This window comes from Mya arenaria, chromosome 4, assembly GCF_026914265.1.
Source record: "Mya arenaria isolate MELC-2E11 chromosome 4, ASM2691426v1".
NCBI lineage: Eukaryota > Metazoa > Mollusca > Bivalvia > Myida > Myidae > Mya > Mya arenaria.
In genome coordinates, this window is record NC_069125.1 from 69,345,899 (window position 1) to 69,363,592 (window position 17,694).

General features: G+C 41.3%; 3 protein-coding genes across 4 annotated transcripts; 1 reads left to right on the top strand and 2 right to left on the bottom strand.

Annotated features, from left to right (window-relative positions):
- Positions 1-756: 756 nt before the first annotated feature.
- On the bottom strand, positions 757-3,808 carry LOC128232328 (neurocan core protein-like). The gene is made up of 8 exons (XM_052945823.1): positions 3,741-3,808; positions 3,317-3,535; positions 2,524-2,763; positions 2,121-2,234; positions 1,579-1,770; positions 1,306-1,399; positions 1,058-1,183; positions 757-836 (listed from the first exon to the last, which is right to left on the bottom strand). Exons 1-8 carry the CDS (start codon positions 3,781-3,783, stop codon positions 809-811), a joined length of 1,056 nt encoding a protein of 351 aa, XP_052801783.1. The 5' UTR covers positions 3,784-3,808; the 3' UTR covers positions 757-808.
- Positions 3,809-4,134: 326 nt separating this feature from the next.
- On the bottom strand, positions 4,135-7,342 carry LOC128232998 (fibropellin-3-like). Its single transcript, XM_052946842.1, has 10 exons — positions 7,205-7,342; positions 6,869-7,081; positions 6,409-6,519; positions 6,047-6,157; positions 5,602-5,712; positions 5,348-5,461; positions 4,914-5,093; positions 4,650-4,740; positions 4,366-4,488; positions 4,135-4,251 (listed from the first exon to the last, which is right to left on the bottom strand). Exons 1-10 carry the CDS (start codon positions 7,254-7,256, stop codon positions 4,218-4,220), a joined length of 1,140 nt encoding a protein of 379 aa, XP_052802802.1. The 5' UTR covers positions 7,257-7,342; the 3' UTR covers positions 4,135-4,217.
- A 6,945-nt stretch (positions 7,343-14,287) lies between these two features.
- Positions 14,288-16,714, top strand: LOC128232377 (fatty acid-binding protein 5-like). 2 transcript variants are annotated; one of them, XM_052945895.1, is made up of 5 exons: positions 14,288-14,350; positions 14,514-14,602; positions 15,120-15,292; positions 16,103-16,225; positions 16,371-16,714. In XM_052945895.1, exons 2-5 carry the CDS (start codon positions 14,515-14,517, stop codon positions 16,431-16,433), a joined length of 447 nt encoding a protein of 148 aa, XP_052801855.1. In that variant the 5' UTR covers positions 14,288-14,350; position 14,514; the 3' UTR covers positions 16,434-16,714. The 2 variants fall into 2 exon arrangements, with proteins under 2 accessions (XP_052801855.1, XP_052801854.1); XM_052945894.1 differs by having other exon boundaries at positions 14,316-14,387.
- Positions 16,715-17,694: the final 980 nt, after the last annotated feature.

A 17,694-nucleotide genomic window follows, 5' to 3' on the forward strand; every position in this document is an offset into this window, starting at 1 on the left:
TTAGAAAATTTACATATGATTTGTCTTGTTTGTTTATGGACTAAAGATGATTATTTCATAATCTGTTTTATAACCCAACTCGTTATGACAATCACTATGTGATCTGTCTCGTGTTTTAGCTGACTTTAGTTTTCCTCTGAAGTTTGAAACAGTCACTTCCCACCTAGCACTAAGGGGGCTGTCAGGTTATATATGGGCATGTATAAATTATCTACATGTTTTGAAGTTCTTGAATGATCCATGGTTATTGTATGTTGGTTAGAACAAAGCATGATGCTAAATTGATGTCAATTAGTAATGGTTATTTGGTAATAAAATTGGTGTGCTTCGATGGAAAAACAGTTAAATCAAGATGACCTGGTTTATTTAAGTTGATATTTTAGTTGCTTGTTTGACTGAATACCACAAGAGCCTTTGACAATAATATATAAACAGGGAGTTTGACTTATAATGTGATCAATGACCTTACTCTATGATGCATTTTTTTCTTGGCATTATTACGTATTTCTCACCTTGAACTTTTAGCCGGTTTTTGGCTTTACCTATGATTTATTCTAAATTAAGCGTTCTATTACGAAAACGCACTTCATTAGAAATCGTTATGAAGAAATGGAAAAGGACAAATCATTACGGAGTGGAAAAGTTTAAATTTGCACATTACTCATTCACCTTAAATTTTAACGGTTTATGCACCAACGCATTGTTAATGATTGAATAGTTCTGTAACTGTACCAAAAGGAATTCAACAATAAAGTAGTCGATCAGGCGTTTTTATTACGTTTAATTATAATTGATAGAAATAGGGCTCTCAGCCAAGGACAGGACTGTACAAAGACCTGAAAGAAGATGGAGGGAATGGAAATTAATCATTCATTTGTTTATTGCATATTTACCACATCTCATGAATAAATGATATTTATATATTTAATAAATATATTGAAAAACGGTGAGGTTCAAAGTTGACCTACAGTTGGTGAAGTATTGTGAGTCTTATTTGAGGTTTAACTCTATTCATTAGTTATGGATATTTAAATTGGGGGCAAGTAAACATACGTACTTTTCCTCACACACGAAGTATGTGGGCCTGTTGCATGGAAGGGGTTGCCACTGGAAACTCAACTGGCCGTCTATCGCCAGACATTCTGTTGTTCCACTCGCGGCCGGCGCCCGTCCGCCAGGCCACCTATAACGAAATAATCGGTCATGAACCGTATCTCGGCACTTTTTGTAAAGTGAAATTATTTGGTTATATGTGATCATTGAAATTGTGACCATGATCGTTTTACTGTTGGTACTTTAATGTACCTGGTAATAAGTGTGCTATGACCGGGTAGCCACTGTAGATCTCCTGTGCCCAACGTCTGACCGCCAATCCAAAACAGATCCTCATCATACGTTGCTGTAAAGATGTTGAAGATTGCACTTGTTATGTAGAAGAATGCTAATGCCAAATAGTTGGAGCTAAAGAGGTGTCAACGATCCACTTTCAATTTAATAGTTTTTCTGGCTTTGATTTTATGTTTGTCGAAAGTCATCTCTGTATGAAGTAAAACCTTATCACACCTTATTGACTCGTACCTTTCATTGATCCCAGGAATGTTTCTAGGAAGAACGCCTCCGACTGGTCCTCCGTCACAGCAAGGTGACCTTGACGAGCCTCACAAAACTCACGTGCACCCTGCCAAGTGTCTTTCGTGTGGAAAATCACGTAGCAACTTCCGGTACCGTTACTCATTGGTCGACAGCTGTTGTCGTACGACGAGAATAGATCTGAAATAAATGAATATTACAGAACAGTATGTTGATTGTGTATTATCCCGTACCAGGAACGCATTCGAACGAAGGTATTTTTGATAAGTAATGATTCAAGTTAATATTATTTTATATACTAGCAGAATTAAACGCAGGACGTATGATGTGTGCTGCTGTTTAACATTTGAAGCACCTCTTAATAAAAAGTTACATGTGACAATTTTCGAAATAAAATCGTTTTTAAGTTGCTTTTATTGGAATACTTTATAAACCGGTATGTTTATGCATGCTCAGTTTTTTTTAACTTGCTAGTACCGCAGATTGTGTTTCATTTATCGATACTACAAATATGAGAACGCCGTACCCACATTTATGGCAGTGCATTCCAGTGTACGTCATGTCGCAAGTACATGTGTATGTGTCTTTTAACTGGTTACACGTCCCTCCGTTTTGACAAGGTGTAAAACTGCAGTTTAAACCGTCTGAAAATAACGAAATCGATTCTATGATTAGGATGTTGTTACCATCGTCGTAGGTTTGGTTATATTCTGTGGTTTTACCGTTTAGTCTAGTTAAATCATACTCGTAAGCATTGACAAACCGTTTACGTTCAAAAAAAGTAGACATGTGTAATGTTGTTGCACAAATCACAAAGAATTATGCATGCAGAACACGCCATGTTATAGATAAATTCTAAAACTATACGAGAATACATCTTTATATCTAGTCTGTGCACATAGTATCAAAAACAACGAGACAATAAGTGCATACGACGAGGATCAAGCGTTGTTGTTCGGTCAGCTTGATATGTCGAGGCGGTATAAAGGTTCATGGTGCCGCTCATATGTCGAGGTGTCGTGGAACTTGTTGATGTGTCCATGCACTGGGCGTGGCCATAGTTTTTGTCGGCATAGCAAATGCGCCGTCTGATCCCGCCCACACACTCCTCCCAGGCAGACCATTGGAAGAATATCGACTGGCTGTCAGTGCACGCTGTTGGGCTTTCTGTCACTTGGTAACAGTGATTATGATAATATAAAATCCATTTAAAAAAAAAAAATACATACACCAACTTTCGAAGAGCTTTGTTTGCGCATTGTCATTGTTTGATTAAAGTGGAATATTTGAGATAAAATATTTTATTCAATAACGGATAAGTAGACTCAATTCATTCAGACTAGGGGCCTTATTTTCAAAGCATTGAGCGCAGTGTTAAACCATGCTACGAATAGAGAAATGCATAGAGTTCCTGTCCCAGCGACATCAAACTGTTCTTTGTCTCAGTACGTAGTGGATTAAAATGTCCATAAAGTAATGGAAGATATAAATCCCTTGTATCATATAAACCAGTGTACAATTTGATGCTAGCACCATATTTACTGGACCATGTAGCAAATAAAAAAAGTTTTATCTTTATGTCTGGAAGCAACGAATCTACTCTCCTTTGTGTCGGGAGATCTATTTTGCGTAACAGCGCAGTCAGGTCGGTCTGAGTCTAGGTATGATGACAACCAAGCGGTTACTAATGGTATAACAAAGCAATAGAAAACATTTGTGTAGACACCTCGTTTATGAGTGGTTGCCTCGGTGGTCGGTAAGGTGGTGGTAACGGTCGTAGTTGTTGGAGGTATAGTAGGCGTGGTAACACCGCATGAACTTGTCTCGGAGGAGTGGTCAGCGTAGCAGGAGCGCGAGCGCGTGTTGGCAACGCAATCGGACCACGTGCCCCATTGGAAGAATATCAATTGGCTGTCTGTGCATGCCGATCTTGCAATGGTACGCCCTACCATGTTATTGAGTTTGATATTATTTAATTACGTAGTATTTGATAGCAAATATATATGAACGATTTATTAGAGACCTCATTCCTAAATCATTTATAATAAGTTAAATTGAATTAAATTATGGGTGTTTTAATTTGAATAATTTTTTTGCTAAAAGCAATACTAATACAAATGAGATCGCAGTCATTGTGTAACGCTAATTACCTGCAGCCAATAATATAAGAGCAATTACCAATGTCTGGTACATTATTTATCTCCTTAGCCTATGTGTTAGGACTCACATTCAATATTTAGTCATTCCAATGTCTTCATACATAGACTGTAAGATAAGGTTGTACAGCGTTTCAGTTCGTGTAATGTATCTAAGTTATCTATACGTTGACATAAGTCGAACGAAGGCAACCCTGTGTGACTTCACGAACAATTTGGATTTGTTTTGTTTATTTTACACGTAAGCGATCAAGGCAGATGTCGACATCCATAATTCTACACTGACTAAGGACTCTTGGTTTCAATGGCCAATATCACTCTAAATTTCGGTAGTTGATTATAGTTCACATTCAACGAAAGACTGACCATAGCATTTATACCATTACTATATAGAGACAAATTCAATGATTTATTCAAACCTATATATCAAATAACTTTTGTAATTTATTATCAACATATCGTTCCCGCATGTCATCCAACGACACCGACAGTGTTGAACAGGACACTGAAATACAAAAAGTGTTCATATTGTTGGAACGAACGATTAAATTTCACCAGCCAAAATGTATAAGCCATGTAAAAGAAAGAGTTATATGAAAACTTATTGAAAGCTACGTACTCTTCCTCGCAGACGAAAAAAGTTGGGCGGTCGCAGGGGAAGGTCTGCCACTCGAAGTTGTAGCGGCCGTCCATGGCCATGCACTCCGTACCAATTACCGGAAGTGATCTCCCGTCTGGCCATCTGTGGGATTGAAGACAAATCTTTGAACAGTGTATTTGAAATGTTTTGTGTAAGACTTTAAAGCCTGTGTAGGTTGTTGCAAAATGATATCATATTAGTCTTTTATAGTCATTCAGCGAAATAATGTGAGACGCATACTGTTTGGCGTCGTACGGGCGTACCTGGAGACCGTGCTTGAGTAGCCTGGTAGCCACTGTACCGTGAGCGAAGTTTTCTGTCCACCAATCCAGAATAAGGCTTCTGCGTAACGAGCTGCATGAAATAACGAGCTGCATGAAATAACGAGTGATTCTGGTGGGATTCTGTTTGGATGGGTTTCAAATATATATCAGGCGCGACGTGTTGAACAAACCAGTAGATTGTCATAATGATCATATTATCGTGCAAGTACCTACATTTCATTTAAATCAAAGGTATATTTATACTTCTCATTGATTCTAAAAACGTCTCTATAAACAGCATTTCGGCTTCATTTTCCGGTACTGCCAGATGGCCATTTCGCGCCCTGCAGAAATCTCGAGACCCTTCCCATGTGTCTTTTACGCGGAATATGACGTAACAGCTGCCGTCTACACGACACGTGTTGTCATAATGAGAAAACAGATCTGGAAAAGTAATTTCGATTTACAAACTGAAAAATATATATTCTTTTTATTACATTGTAAAAGTTTTAAATATACTGTATGTTGTTTGTTTCCTGTAAAATTTGCAACACCACTTCCAAATACATTTGTCTACCGTACTGTTTTATTATTTTGGTTTTAAAGTAAACAATTTCGATATCATAAGCAGAGTCCGGAAACTTTACCACTGGCCCTCGTAAATTTAGCAAGCAAATGCATATAGTAAATAAACGTACATTTCTCACAGTTGACCCCCGTATACTCTTGGGTGCACGTGCAGTTGTACATGTTGATCATCTCATTACATGTGCCTCCGTTCATGCATGGATTGCTCGCGCACTCAGGGATGTCTGGAGATAACATTGCCATATGCAGAGCCGTGATTATGAATGTGTAAAAATAAATCGCCTTATTAGGAGATTCTTTAGTTTGACCTTAATAAACCTAATTTTCTACTACTAGAGTAACTGAATATATAAGAAGTTCTTACCTGTGCAATGAATACCCGTAGTTCCAGGCGGACATTGGCACGTGTAACCTCCAACGTAATCCACACACGTGCCACCATTTAAACAAGGATTGCTAAGGCACTCGGGGATATCTGAAATTGTGCAACTGCCCTACAATTTATCTAACAATGCAAATGTAAACTATATATAGAAAAAAGTCAAACTACTACTGACTGTGATATAGTTTAACGGTTCAAAGATTAATAGATGGGGGCAGTCAACAATAAGGGGCATACGAGGCGACATAAATCCAATAATTAAAAGTAAATAAATAAAGATACACTTTTTCGTTATAATACTTATGTAAGTGTCAGCCAAATGTTTGCAATGACGTTTTCTACATAACGTAAAAGAACACGCCATGAAATAGCGATATACGTATTATAAGTTTATAAATTAAGCAAGGACTCTGAAACAAACACAAACCAACGCAGTCGTGGCCCGTGGTTCCCAGCGGACAGTTGCACGTGTAGTAGTTCACATGCTCTTCGCACGTGCCGCCATTCTTGCACGGGTTACTCGCGCACTCCGGAATGTCTGTGCATAAAATGCATTCTTGATATAAAGAACTTTTTCAGGCAACAGGGTCATGAAAATGTGGCTGATGACATACCTTTCGAATAAAGATACTAGTAATCCATTTTGAAACTGATATAGAGTTTAGGAAGACAGACATTAATTTCTTATAAGCCATTCTATGGAAAAAGGTTTTCAATTTTAAAATCTAGTCACAATATTTGAAATTTCCGCCTGTGACTAACACATTAGTTTCAAAGATGTGACCATACCTATACAGTTGTCCCCGGTTGTCCCTGGCGGACATGTGCACGTGTAGATGTTGACCATCTCATTACACGTGCCCTCATTCTGACAGGGATTGCTAGCGCACTCCTTGATATCTGCAACAGATAGAGCGGTTGATGTAAACGGCCCCGTGTGTGTTTCGAAGAAAGTAATTTATATCTATTTTTTTGTATAAATTTATTTCTTAGCTTGGCTAAGCGTTTAAGTTGGAGACATCAGTTCGTACATTTATGATGAAATCAAACAATATACTAAAGCTTATCAAATATACAATGAAAACTGCAGGGACAAGCACACTTCCAATGTAAGCCCTGTTTAGAGGCACACCGCAAGGGCCAAAACCGCAACCACAATCGTGTATGTATGTATTGCATGAAGTATATTGTCCTATGTTGATCGAAATGGTGTGAAGGCTATACAACAAATAATATAGAAAATTCTCACCGACACAGCAGGGCGCCAATGTTCCATGGCGACAATGGCACTGTCCGCTGTAGAACTCTGCGCCATTGTAGCAAGTGGTTCCGCATCGCTCAGTCTCGTGAGTGCCGTCCCGGTAGCAGTGGCGCACCCTGAACCCGCCACCACACGATACCGAGCAGGCACCCCAGCCATTCCAGTCCCAGCTGTTCAGGCAGATGGAAGCTAAAGTATCCCCTGTGCACAGTCAGAACATATCATAGTTTGTAAATAGTGACACTTTACAATATGCGATTTTCATAATTATCCAATCTTTTTTTCCTGGTTACATGTTAATGAATAGTATTTATAAGTACTAACCTAGCAGAATTTGGAGGACCACAGCTTTCCACACAATTTTCAGCTGCTTCATCTTTGTGTCTACTTGCACAAAATGTGGTTCATCAATAATATAACCAGTCTACTTATAAAATATTTCTTTTTTTATCTTTAGCCAACTAACCTCATCCCTCGCTTGAAAGGAAGTTAAATCATAAAATACCAAGATCACTTGGAAGAGCTTCTGACGAATAAAACATTACGGTCTTGTCTTACGAGGGATTGTCCACAGTAATGTAGACTTTTGCAGCAAGGCCTTTTTTCTTGGCGTATTCTGCTAAAGGTGTTTGAGAAAATGAATATTACGGAATCTGCTTTCAAAAAATATGCAAACGAAAACAGAAAAACTGAATTGGTTACTCTTCAACTTTTGAGGTAAATGTGTTGACCGTGAGCCGCTATGGTGGTAAATTTTATTCAAAGTTTATTGAGTCAGTGCAAATAGTAATGACGTCACGTTCAACAGACGCGGTCTAGTATATCGGTGACACATGCATATATATATAATCGTTCAATGGTTACGCATTGTCTTTACGTTGTGTGCGTGGCTACTTATGATTGTACCATTAGTTGTCGATGTAAGATTTCGACGCATCGCACCCAACCCCCTTCTTCCCTACACCCATTCACCCATGCCCCCATCCCCTACCCGAATCCCCGACTTCAGAGTCTTCTATCCGGACCAAAATCACATGGTTGGGATTAATAATCAGGTGCAAAACAGCACATTATTATACTGACGCATAATTAGCGTGTCTACCGTTGAATGTAATTGTCGTGTCTAATGGTGAATGTGATTGTCGTGTCTACCGATCAATGTGGCTGTCGTGTCTACCGTTGAATGTGACTGTCGTGTCTAACGGTGAATGTGACTGTCGTGTCTACCGTTCAATGTGACTGTCGTGTCTACCGTTCAATGTGACTGTCGTGCCTAACGATCAATGTGACTGTCGTGTCAACCGTTCAATGTGACTGTCGTGTCTAACGGTGAATGTGACTGTCGTGTACACCTTTCAATGTGACTGTCGTGTCTAACGTTCAATGTGACTGACGTGTCTACCGTTCAATGTGACTGTCGTGTTACCGATCAATGTGACTATCGTGTCTACCGTTCAATGTGATTGGCGTGTCTACCGTTCAATATGACTGTCGTGCCTAACGGTGAATGTGACTGTCGTGTCAACCGTTCAATGTGACTGTCGTGTCTTACGGTGAATGTGACTGTCGTGTCTAACGGTGAATGAGACTGTCGTGTCTAACGGTGAATGTGACTGGCGTGTCTAACGTTCAATGTGACTGTCGTATCTAACGGTGAATGTGACTGTCGTGTCTAACGGTGAATGTGACTGTTGTGTCTACCGTTCAATGTGACTGCCCTGTCTAACGGTCAATGTGACTGGCGTGTCTACCGTTGAATGTAACTGGCGTGTCTAACGGTGAATGTGACTGTTGTGTCTACCGTTTAATGTGACTGGCGTGTCTAACGGTCAATGTGACTGGCGTGTCTACCGTTCAATGTGACTGGCGTGTCTAACGGTGAATGTGACTATCGTGTCTACCGGTCAATGTGACTGGCGTGTCTAACGGTCAATGTGACTGGCGTGTCTACCGTTGAATGTGACTGGCGTGTCTACCGGTCAATGCGACTGTCGTGTCTACCGTTCAATGTGACTGGCGTGTCTAACGGTCAATGTGACTGGCGTGTTTAACGTTGAATGTGACTGGCGTGTCTACCGGTCAATGCGACTGTTGTGTCTACCGTTCAATGTGATTGGCGTGTCTACCGTTGAATGTGACTGTCGTGTCTAACGGTGAATGTGACTGTTGTGTCTACCGTTCAATGTGACTGGCGTGTCTAACGGTCAATGTGACTGGCGTGTCTACCGTTGAATGTGACTGGCGTGTCTACCGGTCAATGCGACTGTCGTGTCTAACGGTGAATGTGACTGTTGTGTCTACCGTTGAATGTGACTGGCGTGTCTACCGTTGAATGTGACTTGCGTGTCTCGGTACCGGTCAATGCGACTGTCGTGTCTAACGGTCAATGTGACTGTCGTGTCTACTGTTCAATGTGACTGTCGTGTCTACCGGTCAATGTGACTGTCGTGTCTAACGGTCAATGTGACTGTCGTGTCTACCATTCAATGTGACTGGCGTGTCTAACGGTCAATGTGACTGTCGTGTCTAACGGTTAATGTGACTGTCGTGTCTACCGTTCAATGTGATTGGCGTGTCTACTGTTGAATGTGACTGTCGTGTCTAACGGTCAATGTGATTGGCGTTTCTACAATTCAATGTGACAGTCGTGTCTACCGTTCAATGTGGCTGTCGTGTCTACCGTTGAATGTGACTGTCGTGTCTTACGGTCAATGTGACTGTCGTGTCTACCGTTCAATGTGGCTGTCGTGTCTACCGTTCAATGTGGCAGTCGTGTCTATCATTCAATGTGGCTGTTGTGTCTAACGTTCAATGTGACTGGCGTGTCTAACGGTCAATGTGACTGTCGTGTCTACCGTACAATGTGACTGTCGTGTCTAACGGTGATTGTGACTGTCGTGTCTACCGTTCAATGTGACTGGCGTGTCTACCGTTGAATGTGACTGGCGTGTCTAACGGTGAATGTGACTGGCGTGTCTACCGTTGAATGTGACTGGCGTGTCTAACGGTGAATGTGATTGGCGTGTCTACCGTTCAATGTGACTGGCGTGTCTAACGGTCAATGTGATTGGCGTGTCTACTGTTCAATGTGACTGGCGTGTCTACCGTTCAATGTGACTGTCGTTCCTAACGGTCAATGTGACTGTCGTGTCTACCGTTCAATGTGACTGTCGTGTCTAACGGTGAATGTGACTGTCGTGTCTACCGTTCAATGTGACTTTCGTGTCTACCGGTCAATGTGACTGTCGTGTCTACCGTTCAATGTGACTGGAGTGTCTACCGTTCAATGTGACTGGCGTGTCTAACGGTCAATGTGATTGGCGTGTCTACCGTTCAATGTGACTGTCGTGTCTAACGGTCAATGTGATTGGCGTGTCTACAGTTCAATGTGACTGGCGTTTTACCGTTCAATGTGACTGTCGTGCCTAACGGTCAATGTGATTGGCGTGTCAACCGTTCAATGTGACTGTCGTGTCTAACGGTGAATGTGACTGTCTTGTCTACCGTTCAATGTGACTGGCGTGTCTACCGTTCAATGTGACTGTCGTGTCTAACGGTGAATGTGACTGTCGTGTCTACCGTTCAATGTGTCTGTCGTGTCTACCGTTCAATGTGACTGTCGTGTCTAACGGTTAATGTGACTGTCGTGTCTACCGTTCAATGTGATTGGCGTGTCAACCGTTGAATGTGACTGTCGTGTCTAACGGTCAATGTGATTGGCGTGTTTACCGATCAATATGGCTGTCGTGTCTACCGTTCAATGTGACTGTTGTGTCTAACGGTGAATGTGACTGTCATGTCTACCGCTCAATGTGGCTGTTGTGTCTAACGGTCAATGTGACTGGCGTGTCTAATGGTCAATGTGACTGTCGTGTCTACCGGTCAATGTGACTGTCGTGTCTAACGGTGAATGTGACTGTTGTGTCTACCGTTGAATGTGACTGGCGTGTCTACCGTTGAATGTGACTGTCGTGTCTAACGGTCAATGTGATTGGCGTGTCTACCGTTCAATGTGACTGGCGTGTCTAACGGTCAATGTGACTGTCGTGTTTAACGGTCAATGTGACTGTAGTGTCTACCGTTCAATGTGCCTGTCGTGTCTACCGTTCAATGAGGCTGTCGTGTCTACCGTTCAATGTGACTGGCGTGTCTACCGTTCAATGTGACTGTCGTGTCTAACGGTCAATGTGATTGGCGTGTCTACCGTTCAATGTGACTGGCGTGTCTAACGGTCAATGTGATTGGCGTGTCTAACGGTCAATGTGATTGGCGTGTCTACCGTTCAATGTGACTGGCGTGTCTAACGGTCAATGTGATTGGCGTGTCTACCGTTCAATGTGACTGGCGTGTCTACCGTTCAATGTGACTGTCGTGTCTGACGGTGAATATGACTGGCGTGTCTACAGTTCAATGTGACTGTCGTGTCTACCGTTCGATGTGACTGTCGTGTCTAACGGTCAATGTGACTGTCGTGTCTACCGTTCAATGTGACTGTCGTGTCTACCGTTCAATGTGATTGGCGTGTCTACCGTTCAATGTGACTGTCGTGTCTAACGGTGAATATGACTGGCGTGTCTACCGTTCAATGTGACTGTCGTGTCTACCGTTCGATGTGACTGTCATGTCTAACGGTCAATGTGACTGTCGTGTCTACCGTTCAATGTGACTGTCGTGTCTACCGTTGAATGTGATTGGCGTGTCTACCGTTGAATGTGACTGTCGTGTCTAACGGTCAATGTGATTGGCGTGTTTACCGATCAATGTGGCTGTCGTGTCTACCGTTCAATGTGGCTGTCGTGTCTACCGTTCAATTTGATTGTCGTGTCTACCGTTCAATGTGACTGTTGTGTTAACGGTGAATGTGACTGTCGTGTCTACCGTTCAATGTGACTGTCGTGTCTAACGGTCAATGTGACTGTCGTGTCTAACGGTTAATGTGACTCTCGTGTCTACCGTTCAATGTGATTGGCGTGTCTACCATTGAATGTGACTGTCGAGTCTAACGGTCAATGTGACTGTCGCGTCTACCGTTCAATGTGGCTGTCGTGTCTACCATTCAATGTGGCTGTCGTGTCTACCGTTCAATGTGACTGTCGTGTCTAACGGTGAATGTGATTGTCGTGTCTACCGTTCAATGTGACTGGCGTGTCTAACGGTGAGTGTGACTGTCGTGTCTAACGGTGAATGGGACTGACGTGTCTACCGTTCAATGTGACTGTCTTGTCTAACGGTGAATGTGACTGTCGTGTCTAACGGTCAATGTGACTGTCGTGTCTAACGGTCAATGTGATTGGCGTGTCTACCATTCAATGTGACTGTCGTGTCTACCGTTCAATGTGACTGTCGTGTCTAATGGTCAATGTGACTGTCGTGTTTAACGGTCAATGTGACTGTCGTGTCTACCGTTCAATGTGACTGTCGTGTCTACCGTTCAATGAGGCTGTCGTGTCTACCGTTCAATGTGACTGTCGTGTCTACCGTTCAATGTGACTGTCGTGTCTTATGGTCAATGTGACTGTCGTGTTTAACGGCCAATGTGACTGTCGTGTCTACCGTTCAATGTGACTGTCGTGTCTACCGTTCAATGTGGCTGTCGTGTCTACCGTTCAATGTGGCTGTCGTGTCTAACGGTCAATGTGACTGTCATGTCTAACGGTGAATGTGACTGTCGTGTCTAATGGTGAATGTGACTGTCGTGTCTACCTTTGAATGTGACTGTCGTGTCTACCTTTGAATGTGACTGTCTTGCCTACCGTTCAATGTGATTTGCTTGTCTAACGGTGTATGTGATTTGCGTGTCTATCGGTGAATGTGATTTGCGTGTCTACCGTTCAATGTGACTGTCGTATCTAACGTTCAATGTGATGTGCGTGTCTTACGGTGAATGTGACTGTCGTGTCTAATGGTGAATATGATTTGCGTGTCTAACGGTGGATGTGATTTGCGTGTCTAACGGTGGATGTGATTTGCGTGTCTAACGGTGAATGTGATTTGCGTGTCTAACGGTGGATGTGATTTGCGTGTCTAACGGTGGATGTGATTGGCGTGTCTACCGTTCAATGTGACTGTCGTGTCTACCGTTCAATGTGACTGTCGTGTCTACCGTTCAATGTGATTGGCGTGTCTACCGTTCAATGTGATTTGCGTGTCTAATGGTGAATGTGATTGGCGTGTCTCTCGGTGAATGTGATTTGCGTGTCTACCGTTCAATGTGACTGTCGTATCTAACGTTCAATGTGACGTGCGTGTCTAACGGTGAATGTGACTGTCGTGTCTAATGGTGAATGTGATTTGCGTGTCTAACGGTGAATGTGATTTGCGTGTCTAACTGTGGATGTGATTTGCGTGTCTAATGGTGAATGTGATTTGCGTGTCTAATGGTCAATGTGACTGGCGTGACTGTCGTGTCTAACGTTCAATGTGACTGGCGTGTTTAACGGTGAATGTGACTGTCGTGTCTAACGGTGAATGTGATTTGCGTGTCTACCGTTTAATGTGATTGGTGTGGCTACCGTTTAATTTGACAGACGTGTATTTCGTTGAATGTTTTCCACGTTTCTGTCGTTAAATGTAATGTGTCAACCGTTGAATGAAAGTGATATTTCTACCGTGTTATTTGTTTGACTAGTCTATCGTTGAATGTGATTAACGTGTCTCCTGTGTAAATGTGACTGGTGCATCTATCCTTGAATGTGGTTGACGTATAAATCGTATATTATTTGATATACAATGATTATATATCGCCAATCCTATCACGAATATGACATACATACGTTTGTTATATGTACGATAGGAGTAGCACAGCCTTATTAAAATGTTCAGAAAGCCGTCAAGTTAGCACTTGTAACCGACGATTTGGTTTTGTCGCTTTGATTGCGCTATTATGTTACGAATCGTTTAAAAGAATCTTTCATTTCCCGAATAAAAACGAAGGAATTTGTCGGCAGACTTTTAAGGCAAATAATGAGTTCAATTCTGTGGGATCGGGTATCATTTTCACCTTAAAAAGCCGGATCCGTCAAAAAGGTTTGGACAGATTCTGGCAGTTCTTTTATGAAACAGACTATAGATCTATTAATACTTGTACCCTTGCTTAACCACTGGACTTCACTTGTAGAATAAACTTAGTAGCAGACTCACGTCTTGTGTGTGTCTTTCGCTACTATAAATTGAATACTTGTCAACCAAAACATACAACACTGGCCCACTTCAGCAGGTGACTCAGATGTTCACTGGAGAAATTTCTAGTAATACAGCAAAGTATACTCAATGGGGAGCAGATATATCCCAATCGTGAAGAAATCGTATGTGGTAGTAATATCCTTATATTTTAGAATTAATGCAAGTTAGATCGGGCAAGGGAGGAAAAATAGTGAGGTGTAACCATTTTCAATGTTTCAATGTACTTCCGCTACATGACCATCGATGAATCACGTGGGAGTTATCTGTTCATGTACATAATTTAAGCAGGTACCTGTTCATTGTTAGCTCTTCAATTATAAATACAGTACGTGTAATAATTAATGAAATACGTGTATACTTTATTTAATTAGGTATTTATATATTTTGAATAAAAATTTTCATTTGAATATATAGAGATTAATACATGGATTTACGAGCTAATTTATTTCAGAATGGCATTACAAGGCTTCACCGAGAGTCTGGCTGGAAAATGGCTCCTAGTAAAAAACGAAGGCTTTGATGAATATCTTCAAGCAATGGGTACGTAAATACAGTATGAATAACTCACATTTTTTCAATACTTAACATTTCGTACAGCAGGATATTCATCATGTATATTGGTTGTAATAATCTGTATTGATTGGGACTTCTATTCACTATGATTACAGTTGGGCTGTGTAGAAATCGGCTATAGCCTTTTCAGTATATAAATATTGAATGAGTTCATGTCACAGTTCCGTGTTCTATTGATTACGAATGTCTCCGATATTTGCTAAAGAAATGTACATACTCGCATTCTACTTTTTGACCCCAGAATGCAGGATACTGCATGACTTCGGCTTAAGCTAAATCCGATGATTAAGTTACGTGAATATTCAAGACAATTTTATAGTTTAGGCAGTGGCAAAGTCCGATCCCCGAATGAAACCATGCTTTAACAAAGTAATTATGACCCAAACCCTTTTCAATATGTGCAGGTTATTGTCTCTCAGAATTATATGTCTTGCTTATAACCGAAAACGAGCCTCTTATTGTTATACGGCAATGTGACTTCCAGGTGTAGGCTACATCAAGAGGAAGCTGGCATTGTCTTTCAACACGACAATGGAGATGATCAAGGAGGGCGAGGACAGTATCCGCATCATCACGAAGAGCGCCAAGAACATGGACACAGTCATCAAGATCGACGAGGAGAAGGAGGAGGCGGACCCCTTCGACAATAAAATCAAGGTACTTATAAGCTTGTAAAGTGTATTTTATATCACTGGATAAAGATGCATGAAATAGCATTTTGTAATCTATGGAGATAGCGCCATGTTTTGTGTATCGTCGGTGACAACGCTTGTCTCGACTATCCCAAGTGTTATCGGTAGTCCTCTGATTAAACATTGAAGTCGTGTTCATGTGCGAGATACTTGATAGCTCCGGGACACTGGACAATTGTAGATATAGCGAGGTCGAAATATACATGTACAGTTAATCAAGGACATTTAATCTGAAATAGATGGTATGGTGTTGATGATACATTTCCGAGTACTGTTCGTGTATTGCAAAAACACCCATTACGAGGCTATAAACTGAAATATTCTTCATTAAAATCAAGAAAGTATTGCGCGTATATGATATATGAATGAAGCAGCCAATAGTGTTAAGATTTCCATCCTTTCCATTTTCCTCTCCCGCCACTTGGGTAACCAATATAATGTTAAACTCGCCACCAAACGTATGAGTTGATACGAAATGTTATCATGTTTCTCTGTATGTATCTCGGTTGTTGTTAATTTGAAGGTCTTTATCAAGATTTATCGTTCAAGGCCACCAGCGCGAACAGTCAATAGGTCTTCATCAAGATTTATCGTTCAAGGCCGCCAGCGCGAACAGTCAATTATCATATAGACCTCCAAGTAAATAGTACAACATTTACTTCGTTTTAAACAGTTCACACAATAAAAATACAATAAAATAGGTACTCAATAACCCTATTGTGTTTATCGATATATTAATCATTTGTCATGACATTGTGTATGCTTCAATTTCAAGGTGAAAGTCAGCTGGGATCCAGCTACAAAAGTACTGAAAACAGAATCATATCCACTGGAGGGTTCAAATGCAAAGACAGCCTTAGTTGAAAGAAAAATCCTTCCCGACGGACAAATGCTTATGGTGGGTTGGGTTTTAAGCGAATATTGATGTTGTAACAATTTTGGTTTAAAACAATGCGAACGGTCATAGATCGTATAATTATGTTAGAATATATAATGATACTTTGAGTTGCATGCGTTTTATCTTTCGTTTTCTTTTCTTTCAGGAAGTGACTCTACCAAACGACAATCTAGTCTGTAAACGATATTTCCAGAAACAGGATTCGTGATAGTCAGTGCAATCTTAAATAGTTGTGAGAAACGTTTTATTTAATGTCCAAGTGATTCAAACCAAACACGCAATCAACTTTTGTTGTGTGTTCTGTGATATTCCATATTCCAGTTGAAGTAAAACAATACGAGGTCCTTTATCAGGTGTATTCCTCTGGTCCGTTCACATTTTTCATATATATATATCAAATTGATTAAAGGTTTTATTGTTTTTAGTGTTATCATATACTCATGTTAAACTGGCTTTTAGTAATTTAATAAACTATTCAAAACATTGCAACTGTTTTCATTGTGTTGTATTAGCTAAAATATTAACCTGCAATACTTGCATGTTTCAAGGACAAAGCGGATGTCAGTGATTCATTTTCAAATCTAAATCACTCCATCCATCCGGTCTCACCTGAGTCCGAATCATAGCTTTCAGAACATATTAAGGAAAACGATGCAACCTGTTCGGATGTACATGGTCCTGCTCCAATGAACATGATCCTGCTCATACCCATGAATATCGAATGCATATGATCACCTCTCGAATGCAATGATCCTGCTCGAATGCAATGGTCCTACTGGAATACACATGATCCTGCCAGGATACACATGATCCTACTCGGATATACAGGGTCCTGCTCGGATACACATGATTCTGCTAGGATACACGTGAACCTGCTTGGGTACACATGATCCTACTTGGATACACATGAATCTGCTCTGATACACATGATCCTACTCGGATACACACACATGATCTTGCTCGGATACACTTGACCCTACTCGGATATACATGCTCCTGATCAGACGCAATGCTTCTGCTCGAATGCAATGATCCTGTTCGAATGCAATGCTCCTGCTCGAATGCACATGGTTCACGATCGAATGCAATGATCCTACTCGAGTGTTTTGATCCTGCTAGGGTACACATGATCCTGCTCGGATACACATGATCCTGTTCGGATAAACATGATCCTGCTCGGATACACATGATGCTACGCGAATACACATGTTCCTACTCGGAAACACATGCTCCCGCTCGAATGCAATGATCCTGCTCGAATGCAATGCTCCTGCTCGGATACACATAACTCTGCTCGGATACATATTAACCTGCCCGGATGCACAATTTTCCCGCTCGAATGCAATGATCCTGCTTGGATACATATGATTCTGCTAGGATACACATGCTCCTGCTTGGATACACATCATCCTGCCCGGTAACACTTGACCCTGCTCGGATATACATGCTCCTGATAGGAGGCACTGCTT